Source organism: Rosa chinensis, chromosome 6, assembly GCF_002994745.2.
Source record: "Rosa chinensis cultivar Old Blush chromosome 6, RchiOBHm-V2, whole genome shotgun sequence".
In the NCBI taxonomy this organism is placed as follows: Eukaryota; Viridiplantae; Streptophyta; class Magnoliopsida; order Rosales; family Rosaceae; genus Rosa; species Rosa chinensis.
The window spans coordinates 4409878-4426878 of NC_037093.1; the positions used below are offsets into that span (position 1 = coordinate 4409878).

Below are 17001 nucleotides of genomic sequence, written 5' to 3' on the forward strand. Positions count from 1 at the left end.
ATTATCCCTAAAATAGAGATAGTGATGAGAGAGAAAACAAAATTCTCTATATTTACAGCAATCTGTAAAATTTTGGGGAAGGATTTAAGGAAGAATTATGGAATCTGTAAAATAGAGAATCTGTTGGAGTTGGAGCAAAAAAAATTTTGGAGACTTTAATTTTTACTTCCCTATAATAGAGAAATTATAGGGAAGCTGTTGGAGATGCTCTAACAAAAGAGGAACTTAAGTAGAACCCAGGAGCATTTGGGATTCACAACTTGCAAAAGATTTTAGACACTGAGGCCCAGTTTGGTATTGCTGTGAGGATAATCAGCTGTAAAATAAATCAGTGGTAAGAATAATCAGTAGCGAAATTAATCAGTTTAGTATTTGGTAAATTGTGTTTTCAAAAATGTTATAATTCTTCAAAGTAATGTCAATATGCTTGGTAAACTTTGTTTCAAAAGAGCTTCTGCATGAATAAGACAAAATTGGACATGATACAGAATTTTCTTTTTTCTTATGAAATTTGATTTTCAGTTCTTCAGTAGCCAAAATAGAATACCACAGATAAAACAATAGCAAATTACCACTACCTACACTTTTAGCCCATAAATTACCATCAGCAAACTTGTTTTTTTTAATTCCATGTGCTAGTGTGCAAGGCCCATGTGTAAGGTATTATCCCTCGCGGTTAGATTCCTTTCATTTTTTAATTATTTCTACTGACAAATAAATTACGAAACTGCCCTTGTGAATGGATAATTTGAATTAACACTGCTGAATGTCAGTAGCATTATGAAAAAAGAATATATCTACATTGCATCTTTGTTTTTCTTAGAAATAACTCATTTATTTAATAATTCCAAAAACTATTTGTACATATTACAATATGAAACTTAGACACTATCATTTATCTCTGGCTTTGCTGCTTCTGCATACAAGCAGTAATGTACTGAGGATTAGTAGTATGTCACCCCCAACAATATACTAGCCCCAGTAGTATGTTGACCCTCAGTAGTGTACTGATCTGCAGTAGTGTACTAATTCGCAGTAGTGTACTGGCCCCCAGCAGTATACTAGCTTGGCCTCACCATCGCTGTCATCTCCCTCGCTGTCGTCGTCATCATCATCGCCTCCTTCAGCGTCTTCCTCGTCTTCTTCGTCGTCCTCATCGTCTATTGACTGAACCGGAGGGCCACCGGAGGACTGTACGACCTCTTGGACATAGTCGTCATCATCTTCATCCTCATCGTCGCCATCATCCGCATCGTTGTCGTCGTCGTCATCCTCTTCCTCTTCTTCAAGGCCGTCGGAGGAGGACTCCGAAATGAACTCGTACTACTCCAATTCCTCAGCAGTCAAAGGCTTCACTTCTCCACCTGGGTCTCACACTTGGTTAGCCGTCAAGGTCACGCGCTTAGTTCACCGCCAGGGTCGTGCGCTTGGTTCGTTGCCGGCACGCGCCCTCGCTTCGCCGGCTGCTTCAATTTAGGGAGGATCTGGATTTTGGGACGGTTTCGATTTTGGAACCATTCTGATTTGGGGATCTGGATTTTGGGACTGTTTCAATTTTGGAATCTTTCTGATTTTGGGAGAGTGGCATGTTTGGTAATTTTTGTAATATTTGAGTGTTTTTCTTTAAGATGAGCTAACAGGCCGTTGAAATTATTGGCCGCATGGGATATTAGTTTTAGACTCTACTATTGGTAAATAATAGTGTTATTTTGTAGTTATTGGTAAAAAGCTCATAAAACAATATGTCTAATACAATGCCAGCAAAGAACAGTGAGGGTGAGTTTTTGGCCGGTACATCTCGCCCTCAGAGCATCTTTAGCAGACTCTCTATTTTGGCTCCTTAGCTATTTTGGAGAGCGTTTAACTTTTTATCTATTTTAGCAGCTGCACTAGACTCCTAAGTGTCTCTCTATTATAACTTTTAGCTTCGCTCCTAAATATAGAGAGCGGGATGAGGCTCTCTATAATTTAAAACATTTATTTTAAGTTATTTTATGTAATTTATAAATACATTTAAACAATTTAATCTTCATTTAAAAAATAATATAAATTCAAAACTAGCTAAAATAGAGAGCATTAATGCAGACGTAATTCTAAAGTTGCTAGCTAAAATAACTTTTTAGTTACTTTAGCTAAAATTTGACTCAAAAATGGCTAGCATTGCTAAAGAGGCTCTCATGCACTACTTACCTCTCCTTTTCATGCCGAGCTGCTTGCATTAAAGGAAGGCGTAAGGTTAGCGCTGACATTACAGCACACATAGGTGACGTTTGAGAGCGACTGCGCTCTTTTGGTTCAAGCCTTGCAGCAGGAAGATCAAGACTTATCGCCTATGCGTCTACTGATTGATGACATTAGAAGCATGATTCAGGGGAATCCTGGTTTTCAGGTTACTCATGTACTGTAACCACTATTGATCTCTTAATTGAAGTACTAGCTAGCATCACAACAAATTGCACAACTCTCCACTTTATTTTTCATCACAAGAACAATTCTTATTCTCTCAACACAATTCAAGGATCCAAAAGACTAATAACAGAACTACATAGGGAAAGCCCTAACTGAAGCCAAACTAATGGAATCATCAGTGAAAAGGCCTGCAATAGTACAATAGAGAGAGAGGTACCAAAGAAGTTGCATGATTTCAGTGGACTTGACACTCGAGCACCTCTTAACGCTTAACCAACGTTGCAATGAACTCATCAATGTTTTTGTCGGAACTTCCGCCCTGAATCACTGCCTTTCTAGCCAAATCTTTCCATTTCATGGCATTCTTTTGTATTTCTTTTCCTCTCTCCCCTTCCATGATTTCACTTATGCAATGCTCTACTTCTTCTCGCCTTACGATGCCTTTCTCATCAGGTTGAGCTTTAACCCCTATTTTCCACACATCCCTAATGTACTTGGCATTGGTGCTTTGGTCAGTCCATTGTGGCATTGCCACTAATGGAACTCCCAAACACAGAGACTCCAAAGTTGAGTTCCAACCACAATGTGTAATGAAGCACCCAACAGCTTCATGAGCCAAAACCTCTAGTTGGCAGCACCATGAAACCACCAAACCCTTCTCAGCTGTCTCCTCGATAAACCCTTTGGGGACTTTAGCTGTTTCTGATTCTCTAACCACCCACAAGAACTTGCTTTTGCTTCTCCTCAAACCCCATGCCAGTTCCTCCATTTCCTCAAGTCCCAGTTGTGCAAAGCTGCCGAATGAGATGTAAGCAACAGAGTTCTTTGGATGTTCGTTTAACCATTTCATGCAGGCATCATTGTTGGATCTAAAGAGGTCAACGCCATAATCTTTGTCATCATCAAGTTGGTTATCCAAATATTTAGATGGTATAGTTGGTCCAATGGTCCTCAGTGGCCAAAACTTTGCCATCCAATCCACCACCTACACAAAGCGAAAACAAGGAAGCAAAATAAATGACAACAGTTAGTTTATTTTATTTTATTTTTTTTAATTATTATAGCAACTGGTTTTGAAACTTAGACTCATATCCAAACCATGAGAAACAGATTAAGATGATAAAGCACTCAGAAGAATTAGCACATGATCGAGACAAATGTAAGAGAACATGGTTGTATAGAACAATTGTAAAGCAGTCTCAAATGTACTTACCTGTTCTTCCAACTCATAAAATGTGTTGCAGAAGACCCAATCGGCTTTGTCAACAGTGGAGAACTGACCGATAACAACTTCAAAGAAAGCTGGGTAAGACCCGAAATCATATACAAAAGATGGCAGGTCCAAAGGCTCGAGTGGTGGCATCCCGGGAAGTGAAATTTCCGAGTCAGTAAGAGGAAGGTTCAGTAGCCCTTTGTTGACATGATAGTAGATGCTGTCAACAACACAAGACTGAGTAAAGAAGGCCGCCCCAACTATTCCAAACTTCTTGGCAACATCCAAAGCCCAAGGCATGACTGAATCATAAACAATACAGTTAACTGGACACCCTGAGCTCGAAAGCTTCTCCAAGAGCTCAGCCAATGTCTCTGGTCCTACTTTCCAAAAGCTCTCAATATAGGCTTGTATACTTTCTGCCTGGTCTATCCCACCTTCGTCGTAACCATCAGAGATTGCCTCCAGCTCAATGCCACTGGATCCTCTGTGCATTGTCTTGGAGGTAAAACGAGTAGTGACCAATGTGACTTTGATTTGTTTATGATCTAACAGCTTAGAGAATTGGAACAAAGGGTTAATATGTCCTTGGCTAGGATAGGGTAACACCAAGCAGTGAGATTTGTAGGCTCTGTGTTCTTTCTCCATTTCTCAGTCTTGGTGCTGTGTTTGGATTGGGAAAAACTATATAAAACTGCTGAAGAATCAAGATGAAGTGTACAATCAGTCCACGAAACCGTAATGGTGAAAATGCTATAATAATGCATGTGAAGTTGCAAGCCAAGTCTATATACGTCTCTTTTTGCATTATGTCCAAAAACAATGTTTGGGACTCAGTAAGTTACTGACTCTTGGTAGTGCTTAAATATAGAATCACTTGAATATGAAACATAAGAAATAAGTGAATGTTTTCATTGATTGACCACTTGCCCAGTAAGACAACATAGAGTAAAGACTTGATGGAATTGACACCCCAATTTTGCATTAATATATAGTACTTGAACACTTGCTACACGACTTTGGCAACAGTTCACTTTGAGTTACGACATCCTCTTGGATGAAAAATAATAAGGTTTTTCTAATTTGATAAACTTGCAGTATACTCGATCATCGGAACCGTATGTTTTAGGTTCCTATGAAAAATTATCTTTGAATAAAAAGTCGGCCAAATGGGAGACTGTTTGGTCACATATACAAACCTGTTTTCGCAAACCATTGGAAAGCTTGGCATACATATACGTCAATGGCATATACACTCGATCACTATATCTTAATTGGTTCTGGAAGGCCTGCAATTAATGGCATCTTAAGTACAAAGCGTCTCAATTAACTTGGGAACCTAATCACTAGCTTATTGCCTTATAGACAATTTACCACTTCGAACTCTCAAAGGATTAACCTTATTTAAAAAGCAGCAGGCAATGATTATTCATAGCAATAGAGTCCTGAACATGCAATCTAATTAAGTTGGCTACTAAAGAAAGCACATAGCTAGAGAAATCATCAGTGTAAAAATAGTAATTAATTAAGTTCTCATCCATTGAATAAACAAAAACTAATTAAATGTCATAGCATGGCTTACAATCATGATCGGGGCTTCAACAGCCCCCAACTACTAAGAAATTAGTTGCACATATATGGTTTGAATTGAAAGCACAAATGAATTCATAAGCAAAGAAAAACTTAAAAAACCCTGAAAACCAAATTGGAAAATCATCAGAACGACCGGTCGTCGAACTTCGCCGATTGGTCGGTGAATAGCTGATCTGCTTTCTTTTGCTCGGATTTCTTGCTTGATTCTCGCACATAAGAGTCTTTTTGTAGGATTCTCTAGCCTTTTTAGAGCGCTCTTGAATCTTTCATTCCTTTTTGGTTTGAGACTCTTAGAAGTGTAGAGAAAACCAACTTCTTAATTCTATTCTTGAATTAGGATTTCTCCACATCACTTTGTTTAATGGGAATTGGCTATGTTATCATCAATATCTCTGCGAATATCTCCATTAATTGCTGTGATATCTCCATGGATTGGGCTCCCTCGGTCCATCAAGGTCTCCTTCGCGGGTCTAGCGACTCCAAGATTATCCTTATTTGCGCATCTTTCCTCCATATTATATCCTTTTTGTATATTTACTCCTAAAAACCTAATAAACACAAAAATAAATAAATAAAGAGAAAATAGAATAGACTAACAAAGATTAATATATGGAATAACCATATAAACATCGCATAAAATGCTCCTATTAGTGGTTGGAGTCTTTGTCATGAATTGGGGAAGGAAACATGCAATTAATGTTAGCATGCAAACATCTAGAAATGGAAAAGCATGACTTTGCTTTTCATTTCTTCACACCTACAACCTGCCATGAAGAGCAATGCCTATATAAAGGCATCAGATACAAGAACAAAGGCATCTGAGCTTATCTAAGATCAAGATCAAGGGATCTGAGCTTTCTAAGTGCCAAGATCAAGATATCCGAGCTTGTCTAAGTTCGAGATCAAGGTATCCAAACTCATTCAAGCATTTGAGAGTTTGATGAAGTCCGGAAGTCTGGAGAGTCCATCATTTGTGAGTAGAGACAACTGTACACTTGCTAAGAGAGTTTCTCACTTGAGAGATTGAGAGAAAAAGTACCTCAATTAGGTGAGAGAGAGTATACCTCTTGACAGAATATCAAGAGAGAGAGTTTCACCACTTTGGTGAAGTTTAGTCACTCATCATAATATTGTTTTTGTAATCCAGTTATTTTACATAGTGGAAGAAAGAAGTACTACTGCCCCGAGGACGTAGGCACATTTGCCGAATCTCGTTAAATATTGTGTCTTCTTTTGTTTATCTATTACTATTTCCACAAATCACACGAAAGGTGGGAAAAGTTAGATCCTGGGATAACCAATTATCTATTGGCCTTATATTAAAGCATCCCTTCTTTCCCAACACTATCAACAGTTGCTAAATTGATGATTACTACGTCACATTCATGCAAAATCACTTAATTAAACCTTTGCTAGATTTATTTCATGAAAAATAATGTTTATGTTTAAAAGAAACTGAATTGGAGAGAATGAAAGTGTATTCCATTGATAATAGGAGTCTCTTTATATAGAGGATTACAAGATACAAAATCTGAATTCTACAAGGAAACATAATCTTACATTAAATGAAATATCTTATAGATATCTACCCTATTACAATTTAAACAAGTTACTAGAATTTGTTCCAGACACATATTCTATGTATCTTGAAACACTCCCCCTTGTGTAGCTCAAACGTTGGTGCTCCTCTCGTTGCCTTGTCAAAAACCTTACCGAGTAACAAAAACCTAGTGGGACAAAAATAACCTCGATCGAACGAGAAAAAAAGTACAATACACCTTTCACGTTTCGAGATCAAAACATGTAGACATCTTCCCTTGATGTCTACATTTCCCCCTGATGATTACGATCATGGGAGTTCAGATAGCTTCTGTAAACCATTGCTCTTCACATGTTTCTCGAAAATGAATTTGGGCAATGATTTAGTGAGTAAGTCTGCCACATTGTCCTCAGATCAAACTTGGTGTTGTTGATCAAACAGCAAAACCTTCCAAGACATCATTCATGTTTGGTGAAGAGAAAAGGGGACGACATCCGATGGTGCCCGCGGCGGCGCTCTCAAAGCTTTATAGGAATAGAACAGGCTCATATCTATCGTACTTGTTTTTTTCTGTTTCCCGGGGTCGTCAGATAGAATGTTATACCTCACTACAGGTGCCAAGATAACTTCGAGACCCTATCAAAGGAAATAGACAACATTAGAGGTATAAACCGTACTGGACGGTTTATGCCTCTCCGATGTTTATGTAAGTCTATTTGTACAATTTGAAAGGTAACAATAATTAAGAAGAAGTTATTACCTTTATGAAGGTGGTTGGGTTTAGTTTATATACTTGGGCATAGGAAAGGTGTTTATCATCTCTCCGATGTGAGATGCAGTTCACCTCTTTGTAGTAATAGCAGGTTCTGGTGTGTGCTTCGGTGAGATCTACAAGGCAAGTCTGAGACCTTTGTCACCCAAAGTGCCGCCCATTGTGAGCACCATCATGTTGGGTATCAAACTAACCTATGATATGGCCCTCGGGTGACGCTGCGGGGTTTGGCGATAGAGTGAAACCTTGTGACAGTGAACTACCTCCTAGTATATACAAGTCCCCCAAGTTCTCATTCAAGATGTTTCTTGGGTGGGGACTTGAATAAGCTCTAGCCCAAGGTTTCATATATCGTGCCGATATGGAGTCCCCCAAGTTCCTGACGAAGGAATATGTTGACCGGGCAAGTAGCTAAGTGGTTTGTACCCAATGGGGTAGAATGGGGACTTGAACCTCCTGTACCCGATGGAGTAGAATGAGGGCTGGAGCCTTTTGTATCCAATGGGGTAAAAAGGGCTTGAGCCTCTCGTGTACCCAATGGAGCAGAATGAGGGCTTGAGCCTCCTGTACCTGATTAGGTAGAATGAGGGCTTGAGCCTTTTGTACCCGATGGGATAGGTTCTTGTTGTAAAATGCATGCAAGCCACGTGTAACGTGGGTTCCTGAGGGTGCAATAAATGCACGTCTCTTCAGTTTCTAACAGTTGCGTGTTTTTGAAGTGGAAAAAGTTTGTGGGACACGTGTCCTTATCTGACGGCGGGGGTGTTTAGGCATCGACGGTTGCGATTTACCTATGGTTGAATTTAAGAAGGAAAGGGAATAGTTTGCTCCGTCTTTGTTGTTGCTTTCGTTTCTGTCGCTCTTCAGCCTCTTTGTTTTCTTTATGTTAAGTATGTCATAGCAAGATCGCCGGAATCGAGAGTTAGGATTTCAAAGAAAGGAGCAGTCGTCGAAGCCCGTTTTCTAGGTATGTATTGCTTCGACCTTTAACCTGTTGAGTTCTGGTACATGCTCTCTGTTTGTGGGTTTAAACTTTGGTCTTGTTTTGTTGTTGTTTGTTGCATTTACAATGGTAATTAAGTTGGTTTGGTACTAGAGGTTGAAAATGATTTAGTCTGTAGTGGATAGTAATTTGTGAATGAAATTTTGTTTTGAAAGGTTGTGTTTCTGGTTTTTGTTCGATTTTCTGGGTTTCTGGGTTTAAAGTAGGGAGGGATCCTTACTGCAACGGAGCCCTAGATCCGTAATTCTAGGCTGACTCCTCTGTTTCTGATTCCAGATACCAATATAAAGTTGTGTAAGGCTAGGGTACTAGTAGGCTTAGGATGGAATCAGAACCACATGCTGCTGTTGGGGGAGCTAAATCCTTTCACCAAGCCTCCACGAGCTAAACAGAGGTGGATATAGATTGGTATCTGGCAAGCACCGGTACCTGGGAAGGATCCTAGAGCTTATGAGACCGCATCCTCTACAGGAGTGATGTCAGAGAGTATGGGGAGTACAGAGGGTACTGAAAGCAAAGAGGATTCGGGGTCCAGGGAGGAGAAGGAAGTTACTGTTGCAATACCCCAAGGTATACCCAAGCTGAGATACACGCTAGTGGATGGGACTATCTGCGATGAACCTGCCTAGAGCATGAATGTGACACAGATAACTATTATGAGGCTGAGGTGGGGGGGTACCCAATGGAGTAGAGGTAAGGCCCTTGTAGCCTGGTGAATTGGCAGCAGATCCTCCTCTCGGGTGGGTTGCATTACATGAGAACCAATTCTATCAAGGGTTATCATTACCGCTGCCCCGGTGCCTTCAATACCTGTTGAGGATGTTGAACCTGGCACCGGGATAATTGACTCCGAACGCGTGGCGTCAGATCCTGACCATGATTGCAATGTGGGACTTGTACGACAGGGGGTGGCCATCGATCAACGAGTTCACAGCCGTGTATCAGGTATTGTACTCGAAGAAGAAGGGGGCGAAGGTACCGTGACGTTTATTGCCCAGGACTATGAGCCCTTGGTCACAGATTTGCCTACTTCTCAAAGTAAGAAGTGGAGGAATATGGTGTTCCTTGCCTGTGGCGAGTGGCAGATAAAAAACAAGAAGTGGTACCTAACAGGAACTTTCCAAGCCCTCAAGAACCAGTCGTATACACTATCAGAGGTCGAGAGGAAACGAATAGCCAGAGTATATGATAAGTGGAGTGATCCCGAGGATAGGAGCTCATATAGGTTCATCCGGTACTCAATACTTGATAGATTAGGGAAACACATTGATTTAAAGTAATACAGTGTTAGAGAAAGAGTTAAGCATGGTGAGATAGCTGTTTTGAGTATTGACACAAATTCACAACTAGAAGATCCTTTTACCAAGGCCTTGTCAGTGGCTACATTCCAGAAGCATACAACAAGCATTGAAGTTTTAGCTAATCTAGATACTTAGATTCAATAGGGATTAGTCCAATTGGAGCAATGTAAAATTTTAAGTTTCCTGAGTTCTCGTATTTCTTTAAGTTGTGGTTTTCCAGTTTATTTATCACAACTTGGTTGTAATGACAGTTTATTATTAATAAAAATTTGAGGCATTTCCAGTTATATTCTAGCTGCAACTTTATTGTTTTGTTCTAGAAATTATCATACTTGTTTAAGCATGATATTGCAGTTCAAGTAATAAGCAGTAAGGTCATCAGTGTTTAGTAAACTGCTTGAGTTTCTGTTTTAAGAAACATTCAGGAGGACCTGATATATGTCTACTTGTTGATACACATCAACATATATCTTTTCACTTCTAGTTATGACATATGTGGATTGCAGGAGCTTATGTTGTGGTTTTGAAACTCTGCATTTTTGATAAAATGTGTTTTGTTTCTTGCTCTGCATAAGTGACTGCGATTTGACAAGGCATGGGATCGGTTCTAGTTTTGGAATTTTTTGCTAGAACCGGAACCGGAACCGAAGTTTCTTTTCGGTTCAGAGTGCCTTTTTTTTTTTGTCGGAACCGTTGTTTTCGGTTCGGTTACAGGTTGGAACCAGTTCCTAGGCAGAAAGAAAACAAATAACTTTTTCCAGTTTCCCAGCCACATTTCATTGCAGTTCATAACTTCACAGATCATTAGACTTCAATGCAGAACACAACCAAGACAATGAAATGAAACAATCAGTAGTACAATACATTGAAAATACAAAATCAAATGAATCAAAAGTTCAAAACCACTTCAACAGTTCAACATAACAGTTCAAATGTTCAACCTCTTCAAAGAACTTCAAGTCTTTGATGCAATTTTCAACAGTTGGAAGTCTTTAATTACAGCTCAATGAGTTCATGAACTTCTAACTTCTTCAACTATGTAGTAGCAGCAATACACAGGCTCACAAATGCCATGACAATGCCACAATGAACTAATGAAGTGATGAATTGAATAAAGATTCCAACTGCATTCTGCCACAATGCAGTCTTGCACAATTCACAAATGAAACTTGAATCACAATGTAGTCTTGCACAAATCAAATCATAAATGAGCAGTTGAGCACAATAGAAACTAGAAAGTTCATAGGAAAAAAAATAAAAGATTGCTGGTCCTTGACTTGCAGCCTTGATTCTTCCAACTGCATTCTGCAAAACCAACATGATAGTATCATTAATATATCATTACTTTTACACAGAAACATCCCAAAACTCTTTGCACAACAAGATGCCAAAATACAACAAAACACAACAAGACATTATCAATATTCTTCCATTACACATGCAATATTTAAGTGCAATATTCATAATGCAACATGCAAATCATTTGACCATGTTGGAATGGATTTCTAGTTTGAATTTGTTGTCTGCCGCGCACTACAGTAAGTTAAGTAGTTTCTGACATTTTCTGGTGCAAATTATCAAGCTTAATATGTGTCAATCCAAGGGAGAGATTGTTAGAATCATTATGGACTTGTTACACATTAACATAAAGTAAATTGATAATTAGCTTAATGTCAAAACTAGCTAGTTTAACATGGACACAAACTATAAACCAATACTTGTAGCTTAATGAAACAATGTATCATGAAGGTTTGAGGGCAGCCGCACCGGCCCTTATTTCAAAAAAAAAAAATGAAACAATGTATCAATTCATTAGGTATAGTAATCCAATTCTTAGTCTGCAAGAAAAACTACAATAAAGTGTTACATTAAGAATCTAACTAGGAGACCTAATCCGATATGAACTCTTTTGATGGAAAGCTTCTTGAGGTTTAAGTCACCTCTATAAATAGATGAATTGGTCCTTGTTGCTACCACGTTGATTTGCAAAAGTTCTGTCCATTGAGAAGCAAAGATGGTAAGCAACAGAAGGCCATATTAAAGTGATCATGATTGCAACTGCAAAAGATGGAATCCATGCCAGTAATAGTTGAAGGTAAGCCTTGATCTTTGTACGAAGGTTGTTGAGCTCGTGTGCATATTATTGTGAGCATGGTTGTATGGTTTTACACTCTGTACGTTGTATTGTAGATAAAAAGAGTAGTGACCAGTGTGACTTTGACTCCTTTGTCATCTAAAAGCTTAAAAATTGAAGCAAAGGGTTGATATGGCCTTGACAAGGATAGGGAAAGACCAAACAGTGAGATTTGTAGACTCTCTGTTCTTTCTCCATTTCTCTGGTTTGGTTTTATATCTGTATTTGGAATGAACTGCAGCTGCAGATTATGAAGGAATTGTGTCCTAAAACAGTCATTTTGATGTAATTATTATTGTAATTATTATTAATCAAAAGGGCAAGTTTATTGTTCATTGCTTATATTTAATATTTGATTGAACAAGGTCCAAGGAATATGAGTTAAAGAGAAAGTAATCTAAAGAGTTAGATGTGTGAGACATTTACTCTTTTACACTCTTATCCTAAAAAGTTCCTAGTCATAGGATTATCACTTGGACATTGATAATCCAGAAAGACTAGCACATACTATGTATGCTCAATATGGAGGATGATATGTCTCTTGTCATTTGTGTAGAGACACTAATACAAGTATGTAGGTGACTTAAAGAGTACACTGAACGCGATCATTAGAGTTCTTGTATGGAGTCTTACTTACATGTCAAACTTGAACTCTAAATTGCAATAATACAAATTAGTCCTTTGACCTAAGACACCATAGTTGTCTTATGAGTGAATGGATTATCTCTTGATGATGCAATAATATTGTGTCCCTTAATGGATATAATAGATGCATTCATTGGTATAATCAATTTGGTCATGGAGACATGTGAGTGTACAATAAGGAATCTCTATCCTTAAGTAAATAAGGTGTATGTTCAAAGATGTGATTCAATGAGTCTTTGGCCAAAGCATTGAATGAGATTAAAAAGGAATCACATTCTAAGAATCACATAAGAATGAAAATCACATTAGGGGATTGACATATCAATTCCATACCCCGATTATGTGATTCAGAACATAGTGTTAGAGAAGGACCGTATTGTATTGTAATTCCAATTGAATAGGTTCTTTGTCATTCTACATTAACTAGGGTAGTCATGATATGTTGCAAGACGTCACTCATGACTTGTGAAGTCCCGAGGATTAATAAACATTTATAATCCTAATAACAAGGGAGAATCAAAAACTCCATTTTTGATTCGTAAACAAAATAGAATGGTTTCTATAAACTTCACTGCCTTGTTAATTAGAACCTAAGAGATCGCACACCATATAAGTGGATCCTTGAGATTGTATATGAAGAAGATTAAACAAGAGTTGGTTATGACCAAATAATTAATTAGATTTATTATTTGGACATAATTAGGATTTTCGGGTAAAACCGAACCTATTGGGCCTAAACGATTGTCGGGTTTTTGGTGGACTTAGGCTTCACTAAGTGAGATTTAAATGAAAGCCCAAGACATATTTTTAGTGCCCAATAACATGTATGGACCAGCCAACATATTGGCTTTATGAAAGTCAATATTTTTCTTTTAGTAATTGAAGTTATTTCCTATTATATAAAAGTGAAAGCATGGACATAATAATAAGTGTGTCTCCACACTATTATTTTCAGATTTGAGAGAGAGAGAGAGAGTTCTCCCTTGGTCCATTACAAAATTAAAGGAAAGAAGAACACTTGCATAATTTCTTCTTTTCTTTCATCTTTCTTCATCTCTTGATTCACTTGGTGAAGATCCTTAGAGGCCATATCCTTTTGTGGCTTTACTTATTACATCAAGGAGAAGATTACAAGCACAAGAAGGAGTTCTTAATTCAAGGTGCTTCAAGGTGGAGGAAACACACACAAGGAGAGATCAAGGATAGGAACTTTGGTGGTTCACTTGGATCGGATTAAAATCACGCTCCAAGGGTGAGTAGAACATAAACTACCTCTTTGTTCTTCCTTACTTTGCATGCTATGTTTATATACATATCACAACAAGCCAAGATCATGGGTTAAAGGAATGGATTTTATGTTTAGTTAGTAGTTTAATGGTTAAACTAATTCCGCACTAATTAAAAAGTTTTTAAAATCCATCCATTCCTTCAGATTATTATATACTGCTGAAGAATGAAGATGAAGTGCACAATTAGTCCACGAAACTAGTGGTCATATAAACCTCATCCACCAAGTCATCTCCACATGTGCTGATGGGAAGTTGAGCACCAAGTCACATCTATTCGTCTCTTTGTTGCACAATTTCCCAAAAACAATGATTTTAAAATGCAGCAAAAGGACAACTACTGTTGGACCCTGAGATTTTGTGGGGTGCGTCTGGGCTACGCGGGGCGTACGCTATGCCTTTGTGGGGTCAGCCTCATGGGTGGTTCTCGTCCATGTAATTTGAAAGAGAAGGGCACATAAGGAAATTCACACTTAACGGCAGTTATCAGTAACAAATGACTCCATTATGGTAAAATTTTGAGGGTGTTTTAGTAAATTCTTAGCCAATTCTTAACCTGAAAATTGTTCATAGCCAATTCCCCAACTTCAAAAACCAGCCTCTATTTCTTCACAAAAAAACCCTTTCAAGGACTGGATTCTCAGTTTCACCGAAGTAATGGAATCCGACTTCAGTCACACGCGTCGGAATCACAAACCCTCCAACACTAAGGTATATCAAAATGGACTCATCCGATGACAGCCCATATCAACCAACAAAATTGTAAGGGAACTTCAAGGATTCTTCAAATAGTCATGGAACTAACGTCATCGAGACAGCCGTTGTGAAAAGGAATTTCGGCAGTGCCCGAAACCACAACAAATAAAAATTATGGAAAGATGCAGAGAACGATGAGAGGATCGGTCTTCATACCTCATGCAACAACATCGATTTCGGCCGGAGTCGCCGGAATTTGCAAAAGAACCAACGGAAAAAACTCAAAACTCCGAATCTCCTCCTCCGGTTGGACTAACGGTGTTGGGGTCTTCTTCGCACTGTCAATCCGATCCATTTTTTTCCAGGGAGACACTGGGAAGCTGCCAGACGAGGAAGAAATGTCCAGGTTGGGTTGCGTTCTTCCCGATTTCGAAAAACGGGTCGAGACTGATGTTTCTGAGCTATTCGTTTGATTCAGTACTTCTATATAAAATGACGAGACCATAACAACATACAACATACAACATCCAACATTAAATCATTAAATTGCCATAATGGCGAAAAATTGCAAAGAAAAACTTGCCCAAAACGCTAAGAGAGGAAAAGTTAAAAGAATGCCAGTGTTGTTAGGGCATCTCCAACGGTAGTAGTCAAAAGGAAAAATGGCTTTGGCTTTTCCAGAACGCATCTCCAACCATTCCCTAAGCTTAGCCATTTTGACTTATTAGTCAAAAGTGGAGCCATTTTGATGAAGGAAGCTGGAACGAAAGCCATTTTAGCTGAGGACGGAAGAGGGTAGGCCCCAGCTACACATGGGTGGTGAAAGGAAGATAGAGGCAACGCGCAGCGGGAGTTTGAATCCCATAAACGAGCAAAAGGACAAAAAAAACATTCAGTCAGCCTTTAACGTGCCTTACACGCGCAGTAAGGTGGCCGACACTGGGCCCCTCCAGGGACAGAAGCCCTTGGGGCTTCCAACGGTCATCAAACCAACGGACGAGATGCCGCTATGATTAATTCGATTTAAAATGAAAGGCCGAGATTAATTGGTTCTAAAAATGAAAAAATAAATATATATTTACTGAATATCTAATCTGACGGTTCAAAAAATTGTATGGATTAAAATCAACGGTTAATAATAAAGTAAATGTGTTTTAAACCAAAATAAAATTGAAAAAATAAAAGAAAATTTTCTAAAAAATCAGAAAAATATTTTTTGCCCTTTGGAAAAGTAAGTTTAACAAATTCTGTAAATACTAACCCTCTTCTTCATAATTTTTCACTCCAAAACATCTTCAATCTCCTCCAAACTTCATTCTTTTTCACCATTGTTCTTCATCTAGCTAGCTTTCAATTTTTTTAGAAGATGTCTAACCCAAGACAAGAGTTTTGGAATGCCGCAGAAGATATAGCCTTGTGCGTAGCTGTAGTTACCGTTGGTGAAGACGGTTCTAAGGGTACTAGTCAAGAGAAAAAAAGATTGTGGGAGCGTGTACATGAAGTATACGAGACTTGCAAGCCTCCCGGAGGCGTGGTTAGATTGGGAGGAGGGTGTGACGGTCATTCGAAAAAGATTAGACCGGCATGCTAAAGATGGCGTCAAGCTCTTAACAAAGAGGCACTTCTTCGAGGAAGTGGTGATAACGCCACCGACGAGGTAATCATCACTAGTCTTGATGTTCAATTCTTATTTTTAAAATTAATTTTACCGTTATTTTAGCATGTTATGTTTATTGACTTTCTTATAAATATATATAGTACATGATTAATATATTCTTATTTATAGGAATTACAAGCTAAGTCAATATATCGTACCTTAGCTAAAGGAGAGGAGTTCACGTTTGAGCATTGTTGGCCAATATTAAAGGATACAAAAAAGTTTAGCAATCCTCCAGGCATGAATGTCGGTAGCTCAAGTTTTCCTACCTCTATCAACTTAGAGGACGACGGCACTCCCGCGAGTGACTCCCCAAGCTCTTCAAATGTGCATGCACGCCCCCCAAGTCAAAAAGCTCAGAAGGCTGCTAAGAAAAAATCCAGGCAAGACGAAACAGGTGAACTCTTATTGCAAATGCAAAGGATTACAGACCAAGGAGAGCGCGATCTCGAATACAGGCTGCGACTCAAGGGGGAGACAAGATTAGCTGAGCAGCACGCGGATGATGCTCGCACAATGACAGTGGATCCGTCAATTTTCACACCCAAAAAAAGGAGTTATTGGGAGAGGAAGCAAGCACGGATTATTGAGAGGGAGGAACAAAGCTCTAGTGCTGGTGCATTTCGTCAACCCTCCTTTTCTCCTGAAGAAAATACACCACATAGTGAAGATGACTCTAACTTGTACCTCTACGTGCCAGTTCAAGAGACTGAATGGATGGGGAGAAATTAAAAATATTTTATTGGTTGTAC

General features: G+C 38.8%; 2 protein-coding genes across 4 annotated transcripts; both read right to left on the reverse strand.

The window, feature by feature from the left end:
- Positions 1 to 881: 881 nt before the first annotated feature.
- On the reverse strand, positions 882 to 2261 carry LOC112170614 (trigger factor-like). The gene is made up of 3 exons (XM_024307957.1): positions 2253 to 2261; positions 1077 to 1323; positions 882 to 916 (listed from the first exon to the last, which is right to left on the reverse strand). The coding sequence occupies exons 1-3, from the start codon at positions 2259 to 2261 to the stop codon at positions 882 to 884; spliced, it is 291 nt and encodes a 96-aa protein (XP_024163725.1).
- Positions 2262 to 2382: 121 nt separating this feature from the next.
- LOC112174437 (mogroside IE synthase) lies at positions 2383 to 4918 on the reverse strand. 3 transcript variants are annotated; one of them, XM_024312206.2, is made up of 3 exons: positions 4822 to 4918; positions 3623 to 4316; positions 2383 to 3394 (listed from the first exon to the last, which is right to left on the reverse strand). In XM_024312206.2, exons 2-3 carry the CDS (start codon positions 4268 to 4270, stop codon positions 2672 to 2674), a joined length of 1371 nt encoding a protein of 456 aa, XP_024167974.1. In that variant the 5' UTR covers positions 4271 to 4316; positions 4822 to 4918; the 3' UTR covers positions 2383 to 2671. The 3 variants fall into 3 exon arrangements, with proteins under 3 accessions (XP_024167974.1, XP_024167973.1, XP_024167972.1); XM_024312205.2 differs by having other exon boundaries at positions 3623 to 4319; XM_024312204.2 differs by lacking the exon at positions 4822 to 4918 and having other exon boundaries at positions 3623 to 4434.
- Between the last annotated feature and the right edge of the window lie 12083 nt (positions 4919 to 17001).

Coding starts and splice junctions, on each gene's coding strand:
- LOC112170614 (XM_024307957.1), bottom strand. Junction 917..1,076: donor CGAGGGAGATGACAGCGATG/GTGAGGCCAAGC, acceptor GCTTGTATGCAG/AAGCAGCAAAGCCAGAGATA.
- LOC112174437 (XM_024312206.2), bottom strand. CDS start 4,270: ATGGAGAAAGAACACAGAGCCTACAAATCTCACTGCTTGGTGTTACCC. Junction 3,395..3,622: donor TTTATGAGTTGGAAGAACAG/GTAAGTACATTT, acceptor CGCTTTGTGTAG/GTGGTGGATTGGATGGCAAA.